Source organism: Selaginella moellendorffii, unplaced genomic scaffold (assembly GCF_000143415.4).
Source record: "Selaginella moellendorffii unplaced genomic scaffold, v1.0 SELMOscaffold_4, whole genome shotgun sequence".
In the NCBI taxonomy this organism is placed as follows: Eukaryota; Viridiplantae; Streptophyta; class Lycopodiopsida; order Selaginellales; family Selaginellaceae; genus Selaginella; species Selaginella moellendorffii.
In genome coordinates, this window is record NW_003314265.1 from 2608571 (window position 1) to 2625192 (window position 16622).

The 16622-nt window shown below is 51.6% G+C and overlaps 9 protein-coding genes and 1 non-coding gene across 14 annotated transcripts; 5 read left to right on the forward strand and 5 right to left on the reverse strand.

Annotated features, from left to right (window-relative positions):
- Window positions 1-15: 15 nt before the first annotated feature.
- On the reverse strand, window positions 16-1164 carry LOC9654725 (glycine-rich RNA-binding protein 4, mitochondrial). The gene is made up of 5 exons (XM_024669329.1): window positions 930-1164; window positions 808-876; window positions 658-764; window positions 417-597; window positions 16-350 (listed from the first exon to the last, which is right to left on the reverse strand). Exons 1-5 carry the CDS (start codon window positions 1054-1056, stop codon window positions 100-102), a joined length of 735 nt encoding a protein of 244 aa, XP_024525097.1. The 5' UTR covers window positions 1057-1164; the 3' UTR covers window positions 16-99.
- Window positions 1165-1205: 41 nt separating this feature from the next.
- Window positions 1206-3808, reverse strand: LOC9654726. Its single transcript, XM_002964516.2, has 10 exons — window positions 2907-3808; window positions 2663-2846; window positions 2550-2610; window positions 2390-2488; window positions 2244-2338; window positions 2063-2176; window positions 1941-2008; window positions 1771-1881; window positions 1429-1705; window positions 1206-1357 (listed from the first exon to the last, which is right to left on the reverse strand). The coding sequence occupies exons 1-10, from the start codon at window positions 3782-3784 to the stop codon at window positions 1238-1240; spliced, it is 2007 nt and encodes a 668-aa protein (XP_002964562.2). The 5' UTR covers window positions 3785-3808; the 3' UTR covers window positions 1206-1237.
- Window positions 3809-3820: 12 nt separating this feature from the next.
- LOC9654727 (voltage-gated hydrogen channel 1) lies at window positions 3821-4803 on the reverse strand. Its single transcript, XM_002964517.2, has one exon. The coding sequence runs from the start codon at window positions 4778-4780 to the stop codon at window positions 3965-3967; it is 816 nt and encodes a 271-aa protein (XP_002964563.2). The 5' UTR covers window positions 4781-4803; the 3' UTR covers window positions 3821-3964.
- Window positions 4804-5013: 210 nt separating this feature from the next.
- Window positions 5014-7263, forward strand: LOC9654728 (cryptochrome-1). Its single transcript, XM_002964128.2, has 5 exons — window positions 5014-5430; window positions 5514-5735; window positions 5807-6507; window positions 6564-7085; window positions 7154-7263. The coding sequence occupies exons 1-5, from the start codon at window positions 5064-5066 to the stop codon at window positions 7178-7180; spliced, it is 1839 nt and encodes a 612-aa protein (XP_002964174.2). The 5' UTR covers window positions 5014-5063; the 3' UTR covers window positions 7181-7263.
- LOC9653958 (SEC14 cytosolic factor) lies at window positions 7104-8228 on the forward strand. The gene is made up of 4 exons (XM_002964129.2): window positions 7104-7394; window positions 7445-7548; window positions 7641-7803; window positions 7872-8228. Exons 1-4 carry the CDS (start codon window positions 7173-7175, stop codon window positions 8166-8168), a joined length of 786 nt encoding a protein of 261 aa, XP_002964175.2. The 5' UTR covers window positions 7104-7172; the 3' UTR covers window positions 8169-8228.
- LOC9653959 (probable chlorophyll(ide) b reductase NYC1, chloroplastic) lies at window positions 7956-10653 on the reverse strand. 5 transcript variants are annotated; one of them, XR_002991705.1, is made up of 12 exons: window positions 9943-10653; window positions 9806-9884; window positions 9622-9757; window positions 9490-9564; window positions 9229-9439; window positions 9098-9166; window positions 8906-9045; window positions 8728-8850; window positions 8485-8677; window positions 8216-8414; window positions 8086-8137; window positions 7956-8020 (listed from the first exon to the last, which is right to left on the reverse strand). XR_002991705.1 is itself a non-coding variant. In XM_024669326.1 (11 exons), exons 1-10 carry the CDS (start codon window positions 10411-10413, stop codon window positions 8229-8231), a joined length of 1683 nt encoding a protein of 560 aa, XP_024525094.1. In that variant the 5' UTR covers window positions 10414-10653; the 3' UTR covers window positions 8047-8155; window positions 8216-8228. The 5 variants fall into 5 exon arrangements, 3 of the variants coding, with proteins under 3 accessions (XP_024525094.1, XP_024525095.1, XP_002964564.2); XR_002991704.1 differs by having other exon boundaries at window positions 7975-8020; window positions 8086-8155; XM_024669326.1 differs by lacking the exon at window positions 7956-8020 and having other exon boundaries at window positions 8047-8155.
- A 227-nt stretch (window positions 10654-10880) lies between these two features.
- On the forward strand, window positions 10881-11831 carry LOC9654729 (ATP synthase subunit delta, chloroplastic). Its single transcript, XM_002964130.2, has one exon. It carries the CDS (start codon window positions 11055-11057, stop codon window positions 11802-11804), a length of 750 nt encoding a protein of 249 aa, XP_002964176.1. The 5' UTR covers window positions 10881-11054; the 3' UTR covers window positions 11805-11831.
- A 210-nt stretch (window positions 11832-12041) lies between these two features.
- On the forward strand, window positions 12042-13460 carry LOC9653960 (THUMP domain-containing protein 1). The gene is made up of 8 exons (XM_024668934.1): window positions 12042-12101; window positions 12158-12277; window positions 12328-12477; window positions 12535-12668; window positions 12722-12842; window positions 12895-13035; window positions 13092-13260; window positions 13351-13460. Exons 1-7 carry the CDS (start codon window positions 12060-12062, stop codon window positions 13251-13253), a joined length of 870 nt encoding a protein of 289 aa, XP_024524702.1. The 5' UTR covers window positions 12042-12059; the 3' UTR covers window positions 13254-13260; window positions 13351-13460.
- Window positions 13256-14548, reverse strand: LOC9653961 (ATP synthase subunit delta', mitochondrial). Its single transcript, XM_002964519.2, has 2 exons — window positions 14127-14548; window positions 13256-13863 (listed from the first exon to the last, which is right to left on the reverse strand). The coding sequence occupies exons 1-2, from the start codon at window positions 14418-14420 to the stop codon at window positions 13510-13512; spliced, it is 648 nt and encodes a 215-aa protein (XP_002964565.1). The 5' UTR covers window positions 14421-14548; the 3' UTR covers window positions 13256-13509.
- Window positions 14549-14575: 27 nt separating this feature from the next.
- TRNAL-CAG lies at window positions 14576-14656 on the forward strand. Its single transcript has one exon. It is a non-coding gene; the product is annotated as a tRNA-Leu (tRNA).
- The last annotated feature ends 1966 nt before the right edge of the window (window positions 14657-16622 follow it).

The window sequence follows — 16622 nt, forward strand, 5'->3', positions numbered from 1 at the left end:
TTCTCAGCACTTCAATTTAAACCCCAGAGAATATACGCTGTTTAAATTCAAACTTAAGCACCACCGCTCTAAATTATAGAGAGAACACATAACTAGAAACTAGAAACCACCACTACCTACACCATAGCCTCTGGATTCTTCCTCGGTCGAGTTACTTGAGACTCCATAGCCGCCACCACCGGAGCTCGAGGATGAATCTCCATAGCCGCCGCCATAGCCCCCGGTCGTGACTCCATAGCCTGGCGATGGCTGCGAAGGAGGAGCTTCCATTCCACTTGCCGCCGCGCCCAATCCACCGGTGGTCACTCCATAGCCACCGCCGGTGATAGGAGCTCTCTGTTCTTCCTCTTCTGGGAAAACCACGGAGAGAATCGCTCAGGAACTAGCTTAATAAACAAAAAAAAACTCGTTCTTACCAGGAGGAGCGTCACTGGTTGTCTCGAGGCCTCCCTCGCCGCCACCTCCAAAGCCGCCACCGCCGTATGCCCCGCCACCGCTGGCGTAGCCTCCACCGTAGCCACCACCGTCGCCGCCGCCAAAGCTACCGGGCTGCCTCTGCGTCGCGTAATTCACCCGGATCGTGCGACCATCCAAGACCTTCAAGAAATAAACGCGAGAAGAGATTATCTCTTTGCAAAACCATGGTTCTTTCTGTACCCTTCCGTCCATGGCTTCCATAGCCTTTTGTGCCTCTTGATCGGTAATGTAGCTCACGAAACCAAATCCTCTTGAGCGTCCAGTCTCTCGATCCTGGATGACTCTCACTGCAACGAGAGATTTGCGAGAGACCAAGAAAAACTTTTATACCTTCTATAATCTCTCCAAAGGGACTGAACGCGTCTCGCAACCCTCTCTCCTCGGTGCCCCAGGCAAGACCTGGGAATCATCGATCAAATGCATCAAACACCCGAGACAATCGAGGATCATACCGCCGATAAAGAGCTTGGACGAAAACCCGCGGCTCAAGGTGTATGTCGCCGGAAGCGCAGCGGCTGCTAATCTGTTTGGCTTGAGCGCACCTTTCAAAGAACCGCCCAGCCGCGACATGAACGCCATTGCTGCTGTAGCGCCGCCGCAGCGAGGAGATGGAGAGAATGCGGGGAGGGCGCGGGGCGCGATTCTTCTAGAACCCTAAACCCTAAACCTTGGCTTGCGGCACTTCAAATCGTAGCCGTCCGTTCTTTGAATTTAGGGCAATGGTAAAGTTGGAACAAAAAAAAATCTCCTTGCATTGTCATCACGGGGAAACTCCAGGAGAAAGAAACTGGGCCCTTGCGAGCGGGAATTCTTTGCCGCGGACCCAAACGCTAGTGGGCGACCATTGGACCTCTTCCCACGTCAAACTCTCCTCGAGAACCTGCGAAGAAAACAAAAAATCACAGCGTGAGAACGAAGACCAAGCGTGGAAATTTTTTTGATCTCACTCACCTGGACGCAATCTGGAGGGAGCGGCACTCCTTTGGATCGGACAATGGACAGCGGCAAAGGAACGTTGCATCGAGCCCACTTGTAGTGCTCGGCGTAGTCCCCGTTCTTGTCACAAAAGCCATTGTGAGAATGCGGCTTCTCCTTGTCGCTCGAGGGCGCTTTATCTTTGCTGGGCTTTTCCGGAGCTTGAGATGGAGCTTGGGACGAGGTCGCTGTTGTTGTAGCTGGGGCTGTCCCGTTGGAGGATGCCTTCTCGCCATCGTAGGACAGCTCGTACCTGTGAGTTACGCTTTCGTGAGAGAGTTTGAAACTTTGGAGAAGCTATCGTTTTCTTTGGCTTGCCTGTGTGAGTGCGTCTCCAAGTAGAGGACATCTCCCTTTTTGAGACGCGCAGACGTGTAGAGTGACTTCTTCAAGCCCCTGTCCGCAACGATGCTCATGCTGTACTTCAGCCTGGAGCATAGAAAACGAATTGTTACGAGGCTCAACAAGATCTCTAGAGAACAACTTACCAGGGCTCATTGCATAAGTTATACTGGATCGTAACTTCTTGAACAAACCGTTGCTGCCGGTGAGCATTCTGTGCCATCAAACAACGCGATTAAAAACTAGAAACTAAGAGATGATACACTACCGATGATGCCGATCGTGTAGTCATGGTCCGCTCCATTGCAGCAGGAGCAAGCGTTGGAGCTACAACTGGCATCCTGTTCAAGCAAGGTTCCAAATCTGCAAATCCGCCTCCGGACTAGAAAAACGTGAAAGGACAACAGAAAACTGAGATCCACAAAAAGGAAGCACGACTTTTTTGTTACCTTCACAATACGGCAACGCTCGATGCTGTAGCTGCAGCCGCTGGCAGCGCCCCAGGCACGCGATCGGACGCTGTTTCTCAAAGTTGATTTATAGCCTGTCCAAAGACAAAAAGGTTGCTGCATCCATTACACCATAAAAAGCTCACCGTTTTGTGGAGGAAGGACGCGCAGCGTTGCTCGAATTTCTGAAATGCAAGACGGGGGAGGCGATGCAGTCGGACTGTAGTAGCCGGTGTGCATGAGAACTGCGTGAGCACCAAACGTTACCTCAGCTTCTCTGCATAAACACGGAAGAGAAAAACTTACCAGCAACGAGGTCGGAATCCTCGGTGTAGATGTCTGTTCCCCAAAGTTGGCTCCCACGAACCTGGATATGGTGTTTAGTACTTGGCACACACAAAGAAGGAAGAAATCGAGACCTGTCTGTTGGATGTTGTGGCTAGATCAGCAGCCACTCTCACTTCCAAAAGTGGAGCAGCTCCGCCATTGCTCCCACCCTCGGAAGAACTGGACGCACTCTCCTTCCAAAGCTTCGCTAGCTCGGGCAGGCCTTCACCGATCTTGTAAGTCACGGCAGACGATTCGGCACGAGCACCGAGCCATCTGAGAAAAAAGAAGAGACCGGCATTTAGATCAGAGAAGTAAGAAAAGAAGCACACATACCCTTCTCGATCCTTGGATCTAAACCTCGATCGCCCCTCGCCTCGCTGCCGGGACATCCTTTTCCGCTGCTGGACAATCTTATCTTTGTCAACTGGCTGAGCAGCGTCCTCCATGATCTCGTCCTCGGTCGCGGCGTTGTTCTCCACAGATCTATCCTTGCCTTTGATGCCGGTGCTATTGGCGATGGCGTCGTCGCCTCCTCCAGCCTCCATCTTCACGTCCTCGTGCTTCTCCTCTTCGACCTTGGCGTTCCCATCGCGATCCCGCTTGTGATGGTGGTGGTGGTGGGGATCCCTCGCCTTCCTCTTGTCATCGTCAGTAGCAGCGATGATCTTGGGCCTCTCCTCAGCCTCCTCCGATCCAGCCTCCTCCTTGATGGGCTGCTCGAAATTACCCCTAGAAGGAAGAGACGGTGGCGCGAGCGCAGGAGGCACAAAAGGCGGCGCTCCCTCCTTCCTGGCCGCCATCGCCATCGCCTCCATCTCCTCCTTCATTTCCTTCCTTTCCTCAAGCACGAGTTGGGGGATGTTGTTTTTTCCATTGTCAGCTTCCATGGAATATTCCATCTTGTCCGCCGCCGAGGGCATCCATCCCCCGCCATCGCCCCCCGCGCTCGCATTCGCTATTCCCGCGCCCGCCAGGCCCGGATTAGGGCTCCAGCTGCTCAATGCCCCCGCCGCTGCTGGATCGTGGAGCAGCAGCTTCTTCCTCGGGCGCTCATCATCGCCTTCGCCCCCTGCGCAATTCCACGCCTCTTCGCCCTGCTGCTGCTGCTGCTGCTTCTTGGGATCCGACTCCAAGGGCAATGCCGGATCGCAGCTGCTGCCCCTCCACGCGTCGTCGCCATGGCCAGCTCCTCCCGCCTGTGGCGTTTCCATCCGCGAAGAACCCTAAATTCTCCTTTTACCCAGCCCTGAAAACAGAGCTTCCTTATTGTTTGTCTTTTGGAAGTAAATAAATGAAAACAATTACCACGTCGGCAAACACATGGGATGTACCAAGTCAGCATGCTGACACGCGTGTCATACACGTCAGCACGACGTGTCACAACACGTCGTCTAGTTTTGAGCCTTGGCGGCGGCGAGCTGCGCCTCGAGCTGCTGGATCCGGCGATCCCTGGCGCCGCATTCCCGATTGAATCGCTCCTCCGCGCCCTCGATCCGCTCCTTCATGTCCTCGATCTCATTCTCCCACGCCTCGTCGGTCACCTCGAAGATCCCGTGCGCCACGCGCACGATCCGCCACAGGTTGAGGATGATGAGCAGCCCTGCCGTGTCCGCCTCGAAGAACACCTCCAGCACCAGCGCGCTGGTGACCACGAACAGATCCAGCACGTAGCCGGCGTGCTTGAAGAACGATGCCCCAAACGCGACCATCAACCCTATCACGTTGAGCATCAAGACGCCCAGGATGCCCACGCTGATCCAGTGCAAGAACTCCCACGGCTCGCGGCCGCTGCTGAATCCGGTGGGATCGCACTGGCACGCCCGGACCGAGGCGGAGCACTCGCGGAGGTCGGCGGAGGTGTTGTGGATCGTGAGCAGCAGATCCACGGCCGTGGCCAGGAGATCGATGAGCAGCAGCGCCACGATCGTGACGTGCGCCGGCGTGGATTCGAGCGCGTCGCGCAGATTATGGCGCCAGGAGGAGAAGGAATTCGAGGAAGAATGGCGCTGGGACTCGTGGTCATCGCCGCTGGGGCGTGACGATCCTAGGGTGGATGATTTGGAGCGCCAATTCTGCCCGGCCTTGCGCGCCTTGAGCAGCATCGAGACGCGATCGATGGATTGGCGCAGCTGAGCCATGTCATTCTCGCGCTCCTCCATGTCCGCATTCTCCTCCTTGGGAAGGAGGCGATGCTTCCACTCCTCCATAGCGTGAAAATGGACCACCTAGTGACAGAATATGCCCGGGACATTCCGTGAGGACTAGATCCACGGCTGCGATGCGACGATGCGTCGAACATGATCCGACTAGAACGGTCATGGGCACCCTGCTACTGTCACAGGGATTTGCTCTGGAATTTGGGATTCTCTCTATTCCCATCCCTGCTAGCGACTGGAAAGGCATCGATTCGGTTAGATCTGTCGCACTTCTCCTCCTCTCGATCTATGATCCACGATCTGGAGGGCTAGCCAGCTGCTAGATCACGAATCCATGGAGGGCGGAGCATCCGCGGGCGTGGAAGGAGAATCCGGAGCATCACCGCCGGGCGCATGCACGATTTTGGTGTGGTTTCGCAGGGATCTGAGGCTGGACGACAATCCAGCGCTTGTAGCAGCAGCGGCGAGGAAGGGATCCATCGTTGTGCCGGTGTTTATCTGGTGCCCGGAGGAGGAGGGCCAGTTCCAGCCCGGGAGAATGTCGCGTTGGTGGCTCAAGCAAAGCTTGATCCAGCTGAGTTCTTCGCTGGAGCGCTTAGGAGCCCCGCTACTTGTGAAGCGCGTCGCTGGGACGCTCGACGCACTGCTGCAAATCGCCCATGACACTGGTGCCTCGCAAGTCTTTTACAATCACTTGTACGGTACGTGATCATCTTTTCTTTGCTTTGCTTTGCTTTGCTTTTTTCTTTCATTCATTCCACCTATTGGCTACACGATGTTTCAGATCCTGTGTCCTTGATCCGCGATCACAGAGTGAAGCAAGGCCTGGCAGACCATGGAATCTCTGTCACAACCTTTCGGGGAGATTTGCTTTATGAGCCCTGGGAGATTTATGATGATCAGGGGCAAGCCTTCACAACATTTCAAGCTTTTTGGAGCAAGAGTTTGAGCATGCGGGACCCTGAAGCCCCCCTCTTGCCTCCCAGACAACTGCTATCGCTTCCGGGTAACCATTAATATTCCAAGATTCGATATTTTGTTTTGCTGGAACTGGTAGTTTTTACCTGGATTTTGCAGGATATCTTTGTCAGAGCTGCTCTATCGATCAACTCGGCCTAGAAAATGAGGCTGAAAAGAGCAGCAACGCGCTGCTGGCCAGAAGCTGGACTCCTGGCTGGTGTGCAGGAGACAAAGCTTTCACAGATTTTCTCTCAGGGCCGATTTTGCAATATTCTATCCGTCGCAAGCAGATTGACAGTGTCACAACTTCACAGTTGTCGCCGCATCTTCACTTTGGCGAGATCAGCATTCGCAAGATTTTCTATTCTATTCGGATGCAGCAGTTTCGATCCAAAGAAGCCGTGGACTTTGAAAGCATGAACATGTTTCTTCGAGCTCTTGGGTTACGAGAATACTCAAGGTACTTGAGCTTCAATTTCCCGTTTACTCACAAGAGATCTCTCTTGGCAAACCTCAAACACTTTCCATGGAGGGCCGACGAGGGATATTTCAAGAGCTGGAGGCAGGGGCGAACCGGATATCCTTTGGTAGATGCAGGGATGAGGCAACTGTGGGCTACTGGCTGGCTGCATTGCAAAATCCGAGTTGTGGTCTCGAGCTTTCTGGTTAAATTTCTCCAGGTTCCATGGACTTGGGGAATGAAGTACTTCTGGGAGACATTGCTTGATGCGGATGTGGAAAATGATGTTCTTGGCTGGCAGTACATTTCCGGAGGCTTGCCAGACGGCCATGAGCTTGATCGATGGGAAAATCCGCAGGTAAGTATAGTTTTTCTCTTATAAACATCTCAGGTTTTATATTTGATCCAAATCAGGAAGAAGGATACAAGTTGGATCCCAAGGGAGAGTACGTTCGGAAATGGCTACCCGAATTATCAAGAGTTCCTATAGATTGGATTCACCACCCATGGGATGCTCCCTCAACTATTTTGAGAGCAGCTGGTGTCGAGCTGGGATCAAACTATCCAAGGCCAATAGTAGAAGTAGCGGCTGCGTATTACAGGCAACAACAAGCGCTTGATGAGATGTGGAAAAAGAGTGCTACAGCACCGGTTTCAGGTAAGGGTGGTGCTTGCCTTGATTTAAATCTTTGTAGCCAAGAGGAGGAAGAAGAAGATTATGGAGCTGCAAGCACCAGCAGGAAATCTATGGATGGAAACACTAGAATGCCGATGGCGAGAATCAAAGGCGGTGGTATCGATCAAATGGTCCCTTCCGCAGGAGAGTGTTCCAACAATGATGGTGGAGCGAAGAACATATTAAAACGGGATCTAGAGCAAGAGGATGGTGAAATCTCCTCTCGCCGCAAGAGGAAAGAGGAGGGAAGAGTTCCAGAGGTTAGTTCTTAAAAGGCCCAATCAATGTAATGTTACAAACCTACCTGATGAGAATAATATGCTTGCAGGAGATTCTCCTTGGATCCAATGTTTGACGACAGCGCTGTCTCAGGACCGGAGGCGGCATCATTGGGAGAATTCCGGATCTGTGTCGAAAGGAAGGGATTGCATTGCCCCCCCGGCCGCGACAATGACGAGCTCCTGCTGCGATTTCTCCGTGCAAGGATGCTCGACGTGCCCAAGGCGGCAGCCATGTACGAGGAATTCGTCCGGTGGCACAAGGAGCAATCGGTGGATTCGGTGCTGGAGGTAAGAAAATTTTTGATAGGTTTTGCGAGATCGCTGGAGGAATTTCTCAGGATTTCTCGTACCCGGAGCTGGAGCGCGTGATTGAGGCGTGGCCTCAAGCATGGCACAAGACTGACAAGCGAGGCCGCCCTGTCAACATCCAGCTCTTCTCGAGGTATGCGGTCGTCCAGCGTTTGGATCCATGGATGGATCCAGCTTCTTTTCCCCTGGGCATGGGAATCTAATTGTTTGGTTTGGTTTTCTAAGATTGAATGTGGAAGCTTTGTTCGAGGTGACGAGCGAGGAGCGCCTGATCCGGCGTGGGCTATGGGTTCTCGAGGATCTCCACCAGAACAAGCTCCCGGCTTGCTCCAGGGACGCCGGCCATCACGTCGGCCGTGTGACAATCGTGATCGATCTCAAAAACGTTGTAAGTCACACTGCTCAAGAACTTCTTTTCTTCCTTCCAATTATTCGATCGATCCATGGTCTTGGCAGGGGATCTCCACCTTCACCAATTCTCGAGTGAGAAAGATCCTCTCCCATTTTGCTCACGTCTTCTCCCAGTACTACCCGGAGTACCTGGGACAAGTGATCATCGTGAATGCTCCAGTGTCTTTCAAGATCGTCTGGCAGCTCCTGGGGCCCTTCATGGACGAAAAGACGAGGAAGAAGATCAGCATCCACAGGGGCGATGGCAGCGAGAGCTTACTGGAGGCGATCGACAGTGAAGACTTGCCAGCAGTCCTTGGTGGGAGCTGCCACTGCAAAGTTTGCAAATCCTTCTCGAGATAAACCAATGAACCTATCATAGCTATTCTATTTCTATAAAAGAAGCTTACACGAACGAGCTCTTTACGTCCCAGGGAGATTGCTGTCGGCGTTGGCGAGAATAATGTATGCACAGATGACTGAGGAAGAGAAGAGTGAGACCCAAGTGCCGCTAGGAACGGTCTCCATAGCCGAAGCGAAATTGGAGCGCTGCCGTTCCTCCGCCCACACTCTCAAGCGATCGGCTTCGGCCGCATACACTGCTCTTCCCTGGATGGCAAAGAAAAAACTCTAGTCAGGCTCGCGACGAGAGAGTGTAACTTTGAGTCTTTATACGGACCTCTTCATCGAACCAGCGACCGCGATGCAACCACGCCGTGATGATGGCGAGAATGATTCTCGGTGGAGTGAGGTACTCGATGGCCTTTCCTGTTCCTTTCACGCGCCGCATCTTGGGGACGAGGTCGCGAGCAACGGTTTCCGGCTGCTCGCAGATGATGTTGAACATCTTCTTGTTGTGAAGAGATGCTCCACTGAAACAACGATTTGGAATTTGAACCTTTTAAGAGAGAATTTAGAGTACCTTAGTAGGAGGTCTGTAAGAACCATGCCAGGAGATGCGGTGTGAATCCCAACGCGAGAGCCCCTGCATTCCTTTCGCAGGGACTCGTGAAGCTGTCGAAGCCCACTTTTGCTCGCTCCGTATCTACAATATTGTATGAAACATATGAAAACCTCCATTGAGACAGATCACTACTTACACTGCTGTTAATGGAGTGCCTGCACCATTCGAGCCAGCGCCATCCATGTTGAATATATGACCCTTCTTTGGTTGCTTTTTCATCACGCGGATTGCTTCACGAGTGCAAATCATTGATCCAACGAGATTTGTTGAAACAATCTGGAACGTCATCTGTCAGCTGCTTCAAACCAGACGTAAATTACGAGCGAACCTGTTCGATCTCTTCGTCGTCAAAATCTGTCAGTGGTTTAAACCCCTTGTTGACACCGGCGTTGTTAATCTGCTCGAACAAAAGCTTGGTCAGTCGAATGCTTTGTAATAAAATGTCTCGAGATACTTCACCCAGATATCAATGCTTCCAAACTTTTCCATTGCGACTTCAGCTAAAGCTTTCACTTCGTCGCTGTTCGACACGTTGCAGGTTGTTCCCACAACTTTCCCGGACATTTTTGTGTGATTCTCTTCGGGCCAACTTAAAGCTGTCGAAGTGTTCCTGCTCGACTCTTCAAGCTCTTGGGTCAGCTCTTCCACCGTGGAGGCAACGGACGAATGACTGTCGAAGATAAACTAGTAAGTTCATCCTTAACAAACTCAAACACCAACCTGCGGGAAGCAACGATGACGTTGTCTCCAGCTCTTAGAAATTCTCGAGCCAGTGCTTTTCCGAGACCACGGGTACTGCACGTTTTCCAGAGTTACAAAAAATCTTCAGAAAAAAACACTCAACGAAGAAACCTTCCAGTGATCACAATGTTAAGAGGCCCCGGCTTCGCGTTGCTCTCTAGTACGTGTTTTGAGCCTATCATACTTCCAATAACTAGGCCAGCGAGCCAGCTGAACCATAGCCAGCTTTCGAGTCTTGGATCACCATCTTCAAAAACAAAGCTAAAACTCAAGAATGATAGCAAGAATGACACACCTGAAAGCTGTAATCCAGTAGCTAGAATGGCTCCTGTCGCTGCCACCACGAACATCCCTTTCCCGATTTTACGAGCGAACTGCAAGATCCAATAGAAGATCTAAGAACGGGGAAACCTTCCAAGTAGAACAACTCACCTTGAGAGACTCATTTTCGGCCCACCGCAGTGTTTTCTTGAACTGAGATACTTGAGATGGCGACCATGGCGATGACGTTCCACTCAGCACCTGGACGATCTTCCCAGGAAAATCATCGACCTGCCTCGGGGTTGGCGGCAACGAACTTTCGGCCTCGGGCTTGGCAGAACCATTGAGAACATGAATCAATGGCCCAACCAGTTTCCCAATCTCCGTCTCGTTCCAAAACCCAGATCTCTGCGAGGATTTCGTCGTCGTCTCCGAGCTACTCTCGTGGCTGTCTTCTCCTCTCTTTAGAGAACAAGACACTCGCCTTCGAATCCATCGCCTGCTCTTGAGCTTGCAATGGACTAATCTAGAAAATGTTGCCGCTTGGGAGAAGTCCTTACATTCTATCGCGGACGCTTGGGAGGGGCAGCAATTCGCCCCGATTCGCGGTGTCATCGCCGAAATATCGACAGCCCCGAGCATGGAAGATCTAGAGCACGAGTCTTTCACCTAACGCTACCGTTCACTCGAAGAAATCATCGCTGGCGCTAAACAAGAACCTCATAGACGCAACATTCTCCACTCGAGCACGCAATCCAGAACTAGCGCAGCACGCAATCGATCGATTCGATCTTTCCGGTCGATCGATTGCTCGTCGGTAGCGCGCCTCCGCTCTCTCGGCCCTAGGTAGCAACCTAAACAAAGATCTCCCCGCCAAAGTGCGTACGCTAGACACGTTCCGTAGAGCGAATATGCACAAGATGCCTCGCTTTTGAGAAATATCTAATCTGTGAACACGTGGACGGCACATCCACGGTTTATCTCGCATTAGGGCTCAAGCGCGCGAGACAAGAATGCGGTGACGAGGTAGCGAGCCGAGGACAGAGGACGACGTCTGGGGTTCTTGGGCTGGGCAGGATAGAGAGCGACACGTGGCAGGAATCGAGTGGCCGGACAACAGTGTCATCTGGTTCGTCCATGCCACATCCAATCGAACGAGAAACTCCAATCCCGAGCAAACGGGGGCCAAGGAAGAAGAAGAGGAGGTACCAGTGGATAGATAGATAGATCGATTGAATAGAGATTCTCTCCTGGATCGATACCTCGATCGATCTCGATCAGCAATGGAGCTATCGTCATCCTCAGCAGTGGCCACAGCGGCGGCGCACCGCGCGGGCATCGCCAATTCCTCTCGCGTCCGAGCAGTGGCGCTGTCTAGCACCTCGCGGATCTCCTGGAACGCGCTGGCCGCCAGGGCCCCGGAGCTAAGATCCAGCAGCAATCGAGCCGGCAGCCGCGCGGTGGTGGTGATGGGCGTGGAGGAATCCTACGCGTCGGCGCTGGCGAACCTAGCCCAGTCCAAGAATGTGCTCGACACCATCTATGGCGACACCGAGAAGCTGGGCAAGTACTTTGACAACCCCAAGGTGGCCAAGTTCCTGGCCAACCCGGTGGCGGACGTGGAGCGCAAGAAATCGGTGATCAAGGCCATCGCCAAGGAGGAGAAGCTCCACGCCTACACCACCAATCTCCTGTTCGTGCTGGTGGACAAGCGCCGGGTGGGCATCGCCAAAAAGATCTTCCAGGCGTTCGAGACGAGCTACTACAGGCTGACCGACACCGAGATCGCGGTGGTCACGTCCGCGGTGAAGATCGACAACTCGCAACTCGCGGAGATCGCCAAGAAGATCCGGAGCCTCTCCAAGGCCAAGAACGTCAAGATCAAGAACGAGGTGGATCCATCCGTGATCGCGGGGTTCAAGGTCAAGTATGGCCCCGGCGCATCGCTCGTCATCGATCTCACTGTCAAGGGCCAGCTCGATCGAATCGCCGCCGACTTGGCTTCCATGGATAGCAAAGTGGCCGTCTCTTAAGAACAAACTTTTTGCATTTCATTGCCAGTTGACCGTAGAAAAATATTAGAAAGCTGACCGTTGTCTAGGACTAGGGCTGACCCGACAGGGTTTTTTAAAAGGGTGTTTCGCCATGGCATTTGTCGTGGCTGACCGTAGAAAATACGGGTCTAGACTAGAGCTGACCCTTTAAAAAAGTGCTTAGAGCTGACCGTTGACTAGAACTGACTGTTTAAAAACTATGACTAGGGCTGAATAAACGCCCTAGAACGAGCTATGGCGGAGGACAAGAGGCGCCGTTCGAAGTACATGGCATACGTGAGTTTGCGTGGATAGATTTCTCCTTCCCCGATGGAAATTTCGCGTGATTTTAGGGATCCAAGCGCAAGCGCGGCGGCGCTTCTATCCCCATTGGGCGCCAGGGCTTCCTCATCACCTGCGATGGAGGGAGGGAGCGCCAGTGTTCCCGGGAATGCATCAATCTGCTTGAGCGGGTAGGCCATGGTTTTGGGACGAAATTCTCTCCTTGATCGATCGATCGCAGTATTTCGAGGATCTTGGTGGTGTCATCAGCGTCGCGGAAGACGAAAATGCCGAGGGCGAGCAAGCTGCCGCGAAGTCTAGCGATGCGTCTGAGAAGAACTTTGACGAGCTTTTGAAGGAGGAGATCGTCGAGCTCCGAGACAAGAAGAATGTAAGCGATCCTTTTTTTTTTGTTCTTCTTTCCTCCGAGGATGACTGGAAGATACAGGCGCGGTTTGTAAGTTCTGAGACGGGGTGTAATGGCGTGGTTTTCATCGAGATGGTGAAAGCGTCGATCGGCCCCGTGGAACTTGCCGAGTCAATCGTTCGCATGGTAGCCAGCACTAAGAAATCCAGGACAAGGTTCCTCCTCTCCTGCGCTATGCTAGCTTCATTTTAATGCTGCTCGTCGACAGGTTTTGCATGAAGCTGCTACCGATGGAAGTGACATGCTACGCATCCGCCGAGGAAGTGAAGATCGCTGCCCAGCCGCTGATTCTCAAGCACTTCCCAGCAGAAGCTGCCGAAGGGACCAAGGTAAAAGTGGCTTTTTCTTTTGGCTTGCATCTGAGCTTTGGAGCCGTTCTAGTTTGCAGTGGTTTACGAAGCCCGGGCAAACACAGGGCTTGACAGGATGACTTTGATCGACGCCGTGGCTCAGCTCGTCCCAAAGCCTCACTCGGTGGACCTCAAAGCGCCGCAAAAGACGATCATCGTCCAAGTCGCGAAGGTAATTCAACCGGTTCTTTGCAGCGGCTAAGGTTGATAAGAAACTGCTTTTGCCAGACGACTTGCGGCATTGGAGTCCTGAGTGGATACAAAGAGCTCGCGAAATACAATTTGAGGCAGCTGGTTTTACCACCCGAGGACGAGGAGCAGAAACAAACGAAAGAGGAAGAGGAAGAAGAGCCCGAGGTGTTCGAGGAGGAGGCTGAGGAGAAACAGTGAGCAAAAGGTAAGAGATTCAGTGACCTCAACTTTATCATCAAACAGTGTCTCACTCAAGGGAGGAAATCGTTTTGTTGTGTTCTGTTACACAAGCCAGCAACAAAAAGGTCCTGCGAGCTTTCTTATTCAAGCTCAAGAAAATAGAAGAAGCGAAGGAAATGTCCTCAACCATCAAGTTTGTCACCACGATCTCTCGTTCGTTGATCATCATCATCCACCACCAAAACCCGGCACCAGCGGTAACCAAGAGCTCTCCTCAAGCCGTGACGCCCAGCGCGAAAGCCAGCGATCCGAAAACGTCCACTCCAATCTGTGCCTGAGCCTTGTCAAGGTCCGTGGTGGCGGAGCTCAGCTTTTGGTTGTAATCCGCGAGGTTCTTCCTTACTTCGTCGGGATCAAACCGGTCGAGCGGCGCAGCCTCGACGACGACGATATCGGTGACCGAGTTCGCGTGGACAAAGGCAAAGCCGCTGCTGAGGAAGTACTGCGTCTTTACCTGGCCGCCATCGTGGACGGACAGAACGCCCGGCTTGAGCTCGGCTATGGTGGGGACGTGACCGGGCAGCACACCCATGAGACCGCTCGTCGCTGGCAGGATCACCATATCCACCTGAGAAAACCAAGTCAAAGATTTGAAAACTTGGATAAAAGCTCTCACTACACCAAGAAAAGTTAGCACCGAGCTCGAAAGAGAAAGCTAGCGAAAGCATCCAAGCAAAGCATCCAGGAACTGGACGAGCTTACAACTACAAACGAAAGCAAAAGTAAGGAGAAAAGCTTAAAATCTGGAAGAAGCCATGGAATGGAGCTCAAGCAAGATACTCGCATGCGAAGGAAGCAGCACAAAAAGAGAGGAAAAAATTCTTTTTGTACCTTCTCGGCGTTCATGGCTACCTCGGAAGGCAAGACGAAGTTCACGGTGAGCTTTTCGGGGATGGCTGGGGGCACAGGGGGCCGCGACGCCATAGATTCGTGGGGCGTCTTGGGGAAGTCGAGGTTGGGAGCCACCTTAGACCACATTTCTTTGAATGCCTCCACTGCCTTGTTGGTGGGCGTGTCTTTTTTCGCCTCCTCGGCGTAGCATCGCCGCCGGATGCCGCCGCTGCTGGTGGCGCAGCGCCACAGCGGCGCCGCTGATCGCAGCAGCGACTGCCTGCCAGACAACATACCTTGTTTCGCCTGCGCACCACGCCACGGAATCGATCTATCGAATTGGTGGATCTCTCTCTCACTGGAGGGTGTATAAGCCCTAAAAAGAACCCTGCTTTGCGATTTGAGAGTTATCAGTATGAGTAGAGGGCTTTTCTTGTTTTCACAACGTGGTCAGGATGGCCGAGTTGGTCTAAGGCGCTAGTTTCAGGTACTAGTCCGCAAGGGCATGGGTTCGAATCCCATTCCTGACAAGCACTCCTTTTTCTTTATGTTATACTCGAACAAAGAATATACTGCGGCCCTAACTAGAGTGCCCTATCCCACATGCCCAAGCTTCATTGCTTTATCGTGATATATAAAGCCTTGCGAGAGACTTGTTGATATGAGCGCGCCCGCTTCAAGGTGGGAGTCAGCATGGTGTTATCCTCGGAGGGGGGTGATGACGTGGCTGATAATGCGGGGCACATCGCGTCAGGCGGGTAACCGAGCATCGCTACAGCTCCAGCTCTCGCCAGTGAAGGGATCACGCGCTCTTTTTTTTTTCGCTAGATATTAATCGAGGGCGAATTCATAGAAAAATAAGAGTGAACGGATCACGCGCTCTTTTTTTTCACTAGATATTGATCGAGGGCGAACTCATAAGAAAATAAGATCCACCAGAAACCATGACACAAAACCACACAACCGAAACAGTATAAGATCAATAGTCCAGAGTATACAAGTCCTGAATCAACAGCTTTGGCTGAGGACGCCACTCCCTACTGGCCAAATATGTCCACTTCCTTACAGAATATGCTCCAGCAGACCTTGTACATTGCGAGTTTTGCACCGGGTAAGCTGCAAATTTTACAGGCACTCACTCGTTGGTCACTTGGTCACGGTGCTTGCCACTGTTTTGCTGCCATTTAGCGTGTTGATTCCGATGAAAGGATAGTTCAGTCCTCGGGTGTTATGTTTTATATTCGTTCGGGGGTGTATCCAAAGTTACAGAGCACTCACTTCAAGGAAAGAAAAAGGTCCAGCTGAACCAGCATTTCCTGCGACTTTGTAAAAATGCTGAAACCGAGTGCATTGTGAAAGTATTTTCTTTCTTCTGGTGATTGTTATTGTTCTTCAGATTCTCAAACTTTGATGTGATGTTTCCATTCCTTGTGTTGCTGTTGGGTGAATGATTTGGTTATCGTTTAAAATTCCGCACTTAGAAAGTGTTAATATGCTCGCAAGTGGCGGTACCACCAGGGGGATTTGAACGATATCCCTTAGCAAATTGGACATGTGTATTTAACTGATGCAAGTTTGTTGAGAATGAGTGCGGTTTGCAAGATGAAGGCAGTTGCAATGTCCTCGTTTTTTATTTTGCTTACTGCTATCCTTTGTGTGAATGCTCAAGCGACTGCTCCGACCATCAAAAGTATCTTCGGTTCCTTTGATCAAATTGGAGATATTGTGTCGAAGTTTAATTTCGCCCAGGTTGTCGTTTAGATCCAAGTCTTTTACTGAATTTAACCTTTGCAGACTGATTCTTCTGGTCAAGACTCCCTATCCGTTGGCTTAGCTCCAGCTTTTGGCGATCTGAATGCAGAAACCATCAAGAGTCTGGACACTAATCTGTTAATCGCTATTGCTGGAACAAACAGGGTGATTTCGAAGTTGGATGGCACAGCACGTACATGGAGCAAAGTAGAGTCGGTCATGTCGCAGAATCCGTTCCTTGAGGCAGTAGATGCAGGAATCAGAAGGTCTGACAAGTATATAAGAGACGACACAAACTACTTACAGTTTGATAAATCTCTGCGACCTGAAGTTTTCCAGGAGGTAAAGAACAGTTCAATCCTTGTCTCATATGAATTGTAATATATAATTGTTCTTCCCTTTGAACAGCTGAAGACATGGTTCTTTGAGAAACTTATCCAGGACAATGACGTCCTTGCCTCCACCAGGATTCAATCTGATGCTCTCCCTCAGATTGTGGCATATGCAGGCTCTGAAGTTCCGAAGTTCTTAACAATCTACAAGCACCAGTATCATGAAAAGACCATGGTTGATATTGGAGTGCTGAGATATCCAGACTCCATAGATAAGCTCTTTAAGGTTAGCAGGAAACTTGACACAACATTATCATTAACGCTTTTTCTTTCATTTTGTGATATAGTTGTACCATCTACAGCTGACTGTTTGGGCTGATAGCACGCTCGTCTTAGGCGTGGAGAAGGCAAC

Coding starts and splice junctions, on each gene's coding strand:
- LOC9654725 (XM_024669329.1), bottom strand. CDS start 1,056: ATGGCGTTCATGTCGCGGCTGGGCGGTTCTTTGAAAGGTGCGCTCAAG. Junction 598..657: donor TGGAAGCCATGGACGGAAGG/GTACAGAAAGAA, acceptor TATTTCTTGAAG/GTCTTGGATGGTCGCACGAT. Junction 351..416: donor AACCAGTGACGCTCCTCCTG/GTAAGAACGAGT, acceptor TGGTTTTCCCAG/AAGAGGAAGAACAGAGAGCT.
- LOC9654726 (XM_002964516.2), bottom strand. CDS start 3,784: ATGGAAACGCCACAGGCGGGAGGAGCTGGCCATGGCGACGACGCGTGG. Junction 2,847..2,906: donor AGATCCAAGGATCGAGAAGG/GTATGTGTGCTT, acceptor CTTTTTTCTCAG/ATGGCTCGGTGCTCGTGCCG. Junction 2,009..2,062: donor CTACACGATCGGCATCATCG/GTAGTGTATCAT, acceptor TTGATGGCACAG/AATGCTCACCGGCAGCAACG.
- LOC9654727 (XM_002964517.2), bottom strand. CDS start 4,780: ATGGAGGAGTGGAAGCATCGCCTCCTTCCCAAGGAGGAGAATGCGGAC.
- LOC9654728 (XM_002964128.2), top strand. CDS start 5,064: ATGGAGGGCGGAGCATCCGCGGGCGTGGAAGGAGAATCCGGAGCATCA. Junction 5,736..5,806: donor ACAACTGCTATCGCTTCCGG/GTAACCATTAAT, acceptor TGGATTTTGCAG/GATATCTTTGTCAGAGCTGC. Junction 6,508..6,563: donor ATCGATGGGAAAATCCGCAG/GTAAGTATAGTT, acceptor GATCCAAATCAG/GAAGAAGGATACAAGTTGGA.
- LOC9653958 (XM_002964129.2), top strand. CDS start 7,173: ATGTTTGACGACAGCGCTGTCTCAGGACCGGAGGCGGCATCATTGGGA. Junction 7,549..7,640: donor AACATCCAGCTCTTCTCGAG/GTATGCGGTCGT, acceptor TGGTTTTCTAAG/ATTGAATGTGGAAGCTTTGT. Junction 7,804..7,871: donor TGATCGATCTCAAAAACGTT/GTAAGTCACACT, acceptor TGGTCTTGGCAG/GGGATCTCCACCTTCACCAA.
- LOC9653959 (XM_024669326.1), bottom strand. CDS start 10,413: ATGCTCGGGGCTGTCGATATTTCGGCGATGACACCGCGAATCGGGGCG. Junction 9,565..9,621: donor AACATTGTGATCACTGGAAG/GTTTCTTCGTTG, acceptor GAAAACGTGCAG/TACCCGTGGTCTCGGAAAAG. Junction 8,415..8,484: donor GTCGCTGGTTCGATGAAGAG/GTCCGTATAAAG, acceptor TTTGCCATCCAG/GGAAGAGCAGTGTATGCGGC.
- LOC9654729 (XM_002964130.2), top strand. CDS start 11,055: ATGGAGCTATCGTCATCCTCAGCAGTGGCCACAGCGGCGGCGCACCGC.
- LOC9653960 (XM_024668934.1), top strand. CDS start 12,060: ATGGCGGAGGACAAGAGGCGCCGTTCGAAGTACATGGCATAC. Junction 12,102..12,157: donor GTTCGAAGTACATGGCATAC/GTGAGTTTGCGT, acceptor GCGTGATTTTAG/GGATCCAAGCGCAAGCGCGG. Junction 12,278..12,327: donor GCATCAATCTGCTTGAGCGG/GTAGGCCATGGT, acceptor GATCGATCGCAG/TATTTCGAGGATCTTGGTGG.
- LOC9653961 (XM_002964519.2), bottom strand. CDS start 14,420: ATGTTGTCTGGCAGGCAGTCGCTGCTGCGATCAGCGGCGCCGCTGTGG. Junction 13,864..14,126: donor TAGCCATGAACGCCGAGAAG/GTACAAAAAGAA, acceptor TGGTTTTCTCAG/GTGGATATGGTGATCCTGCC.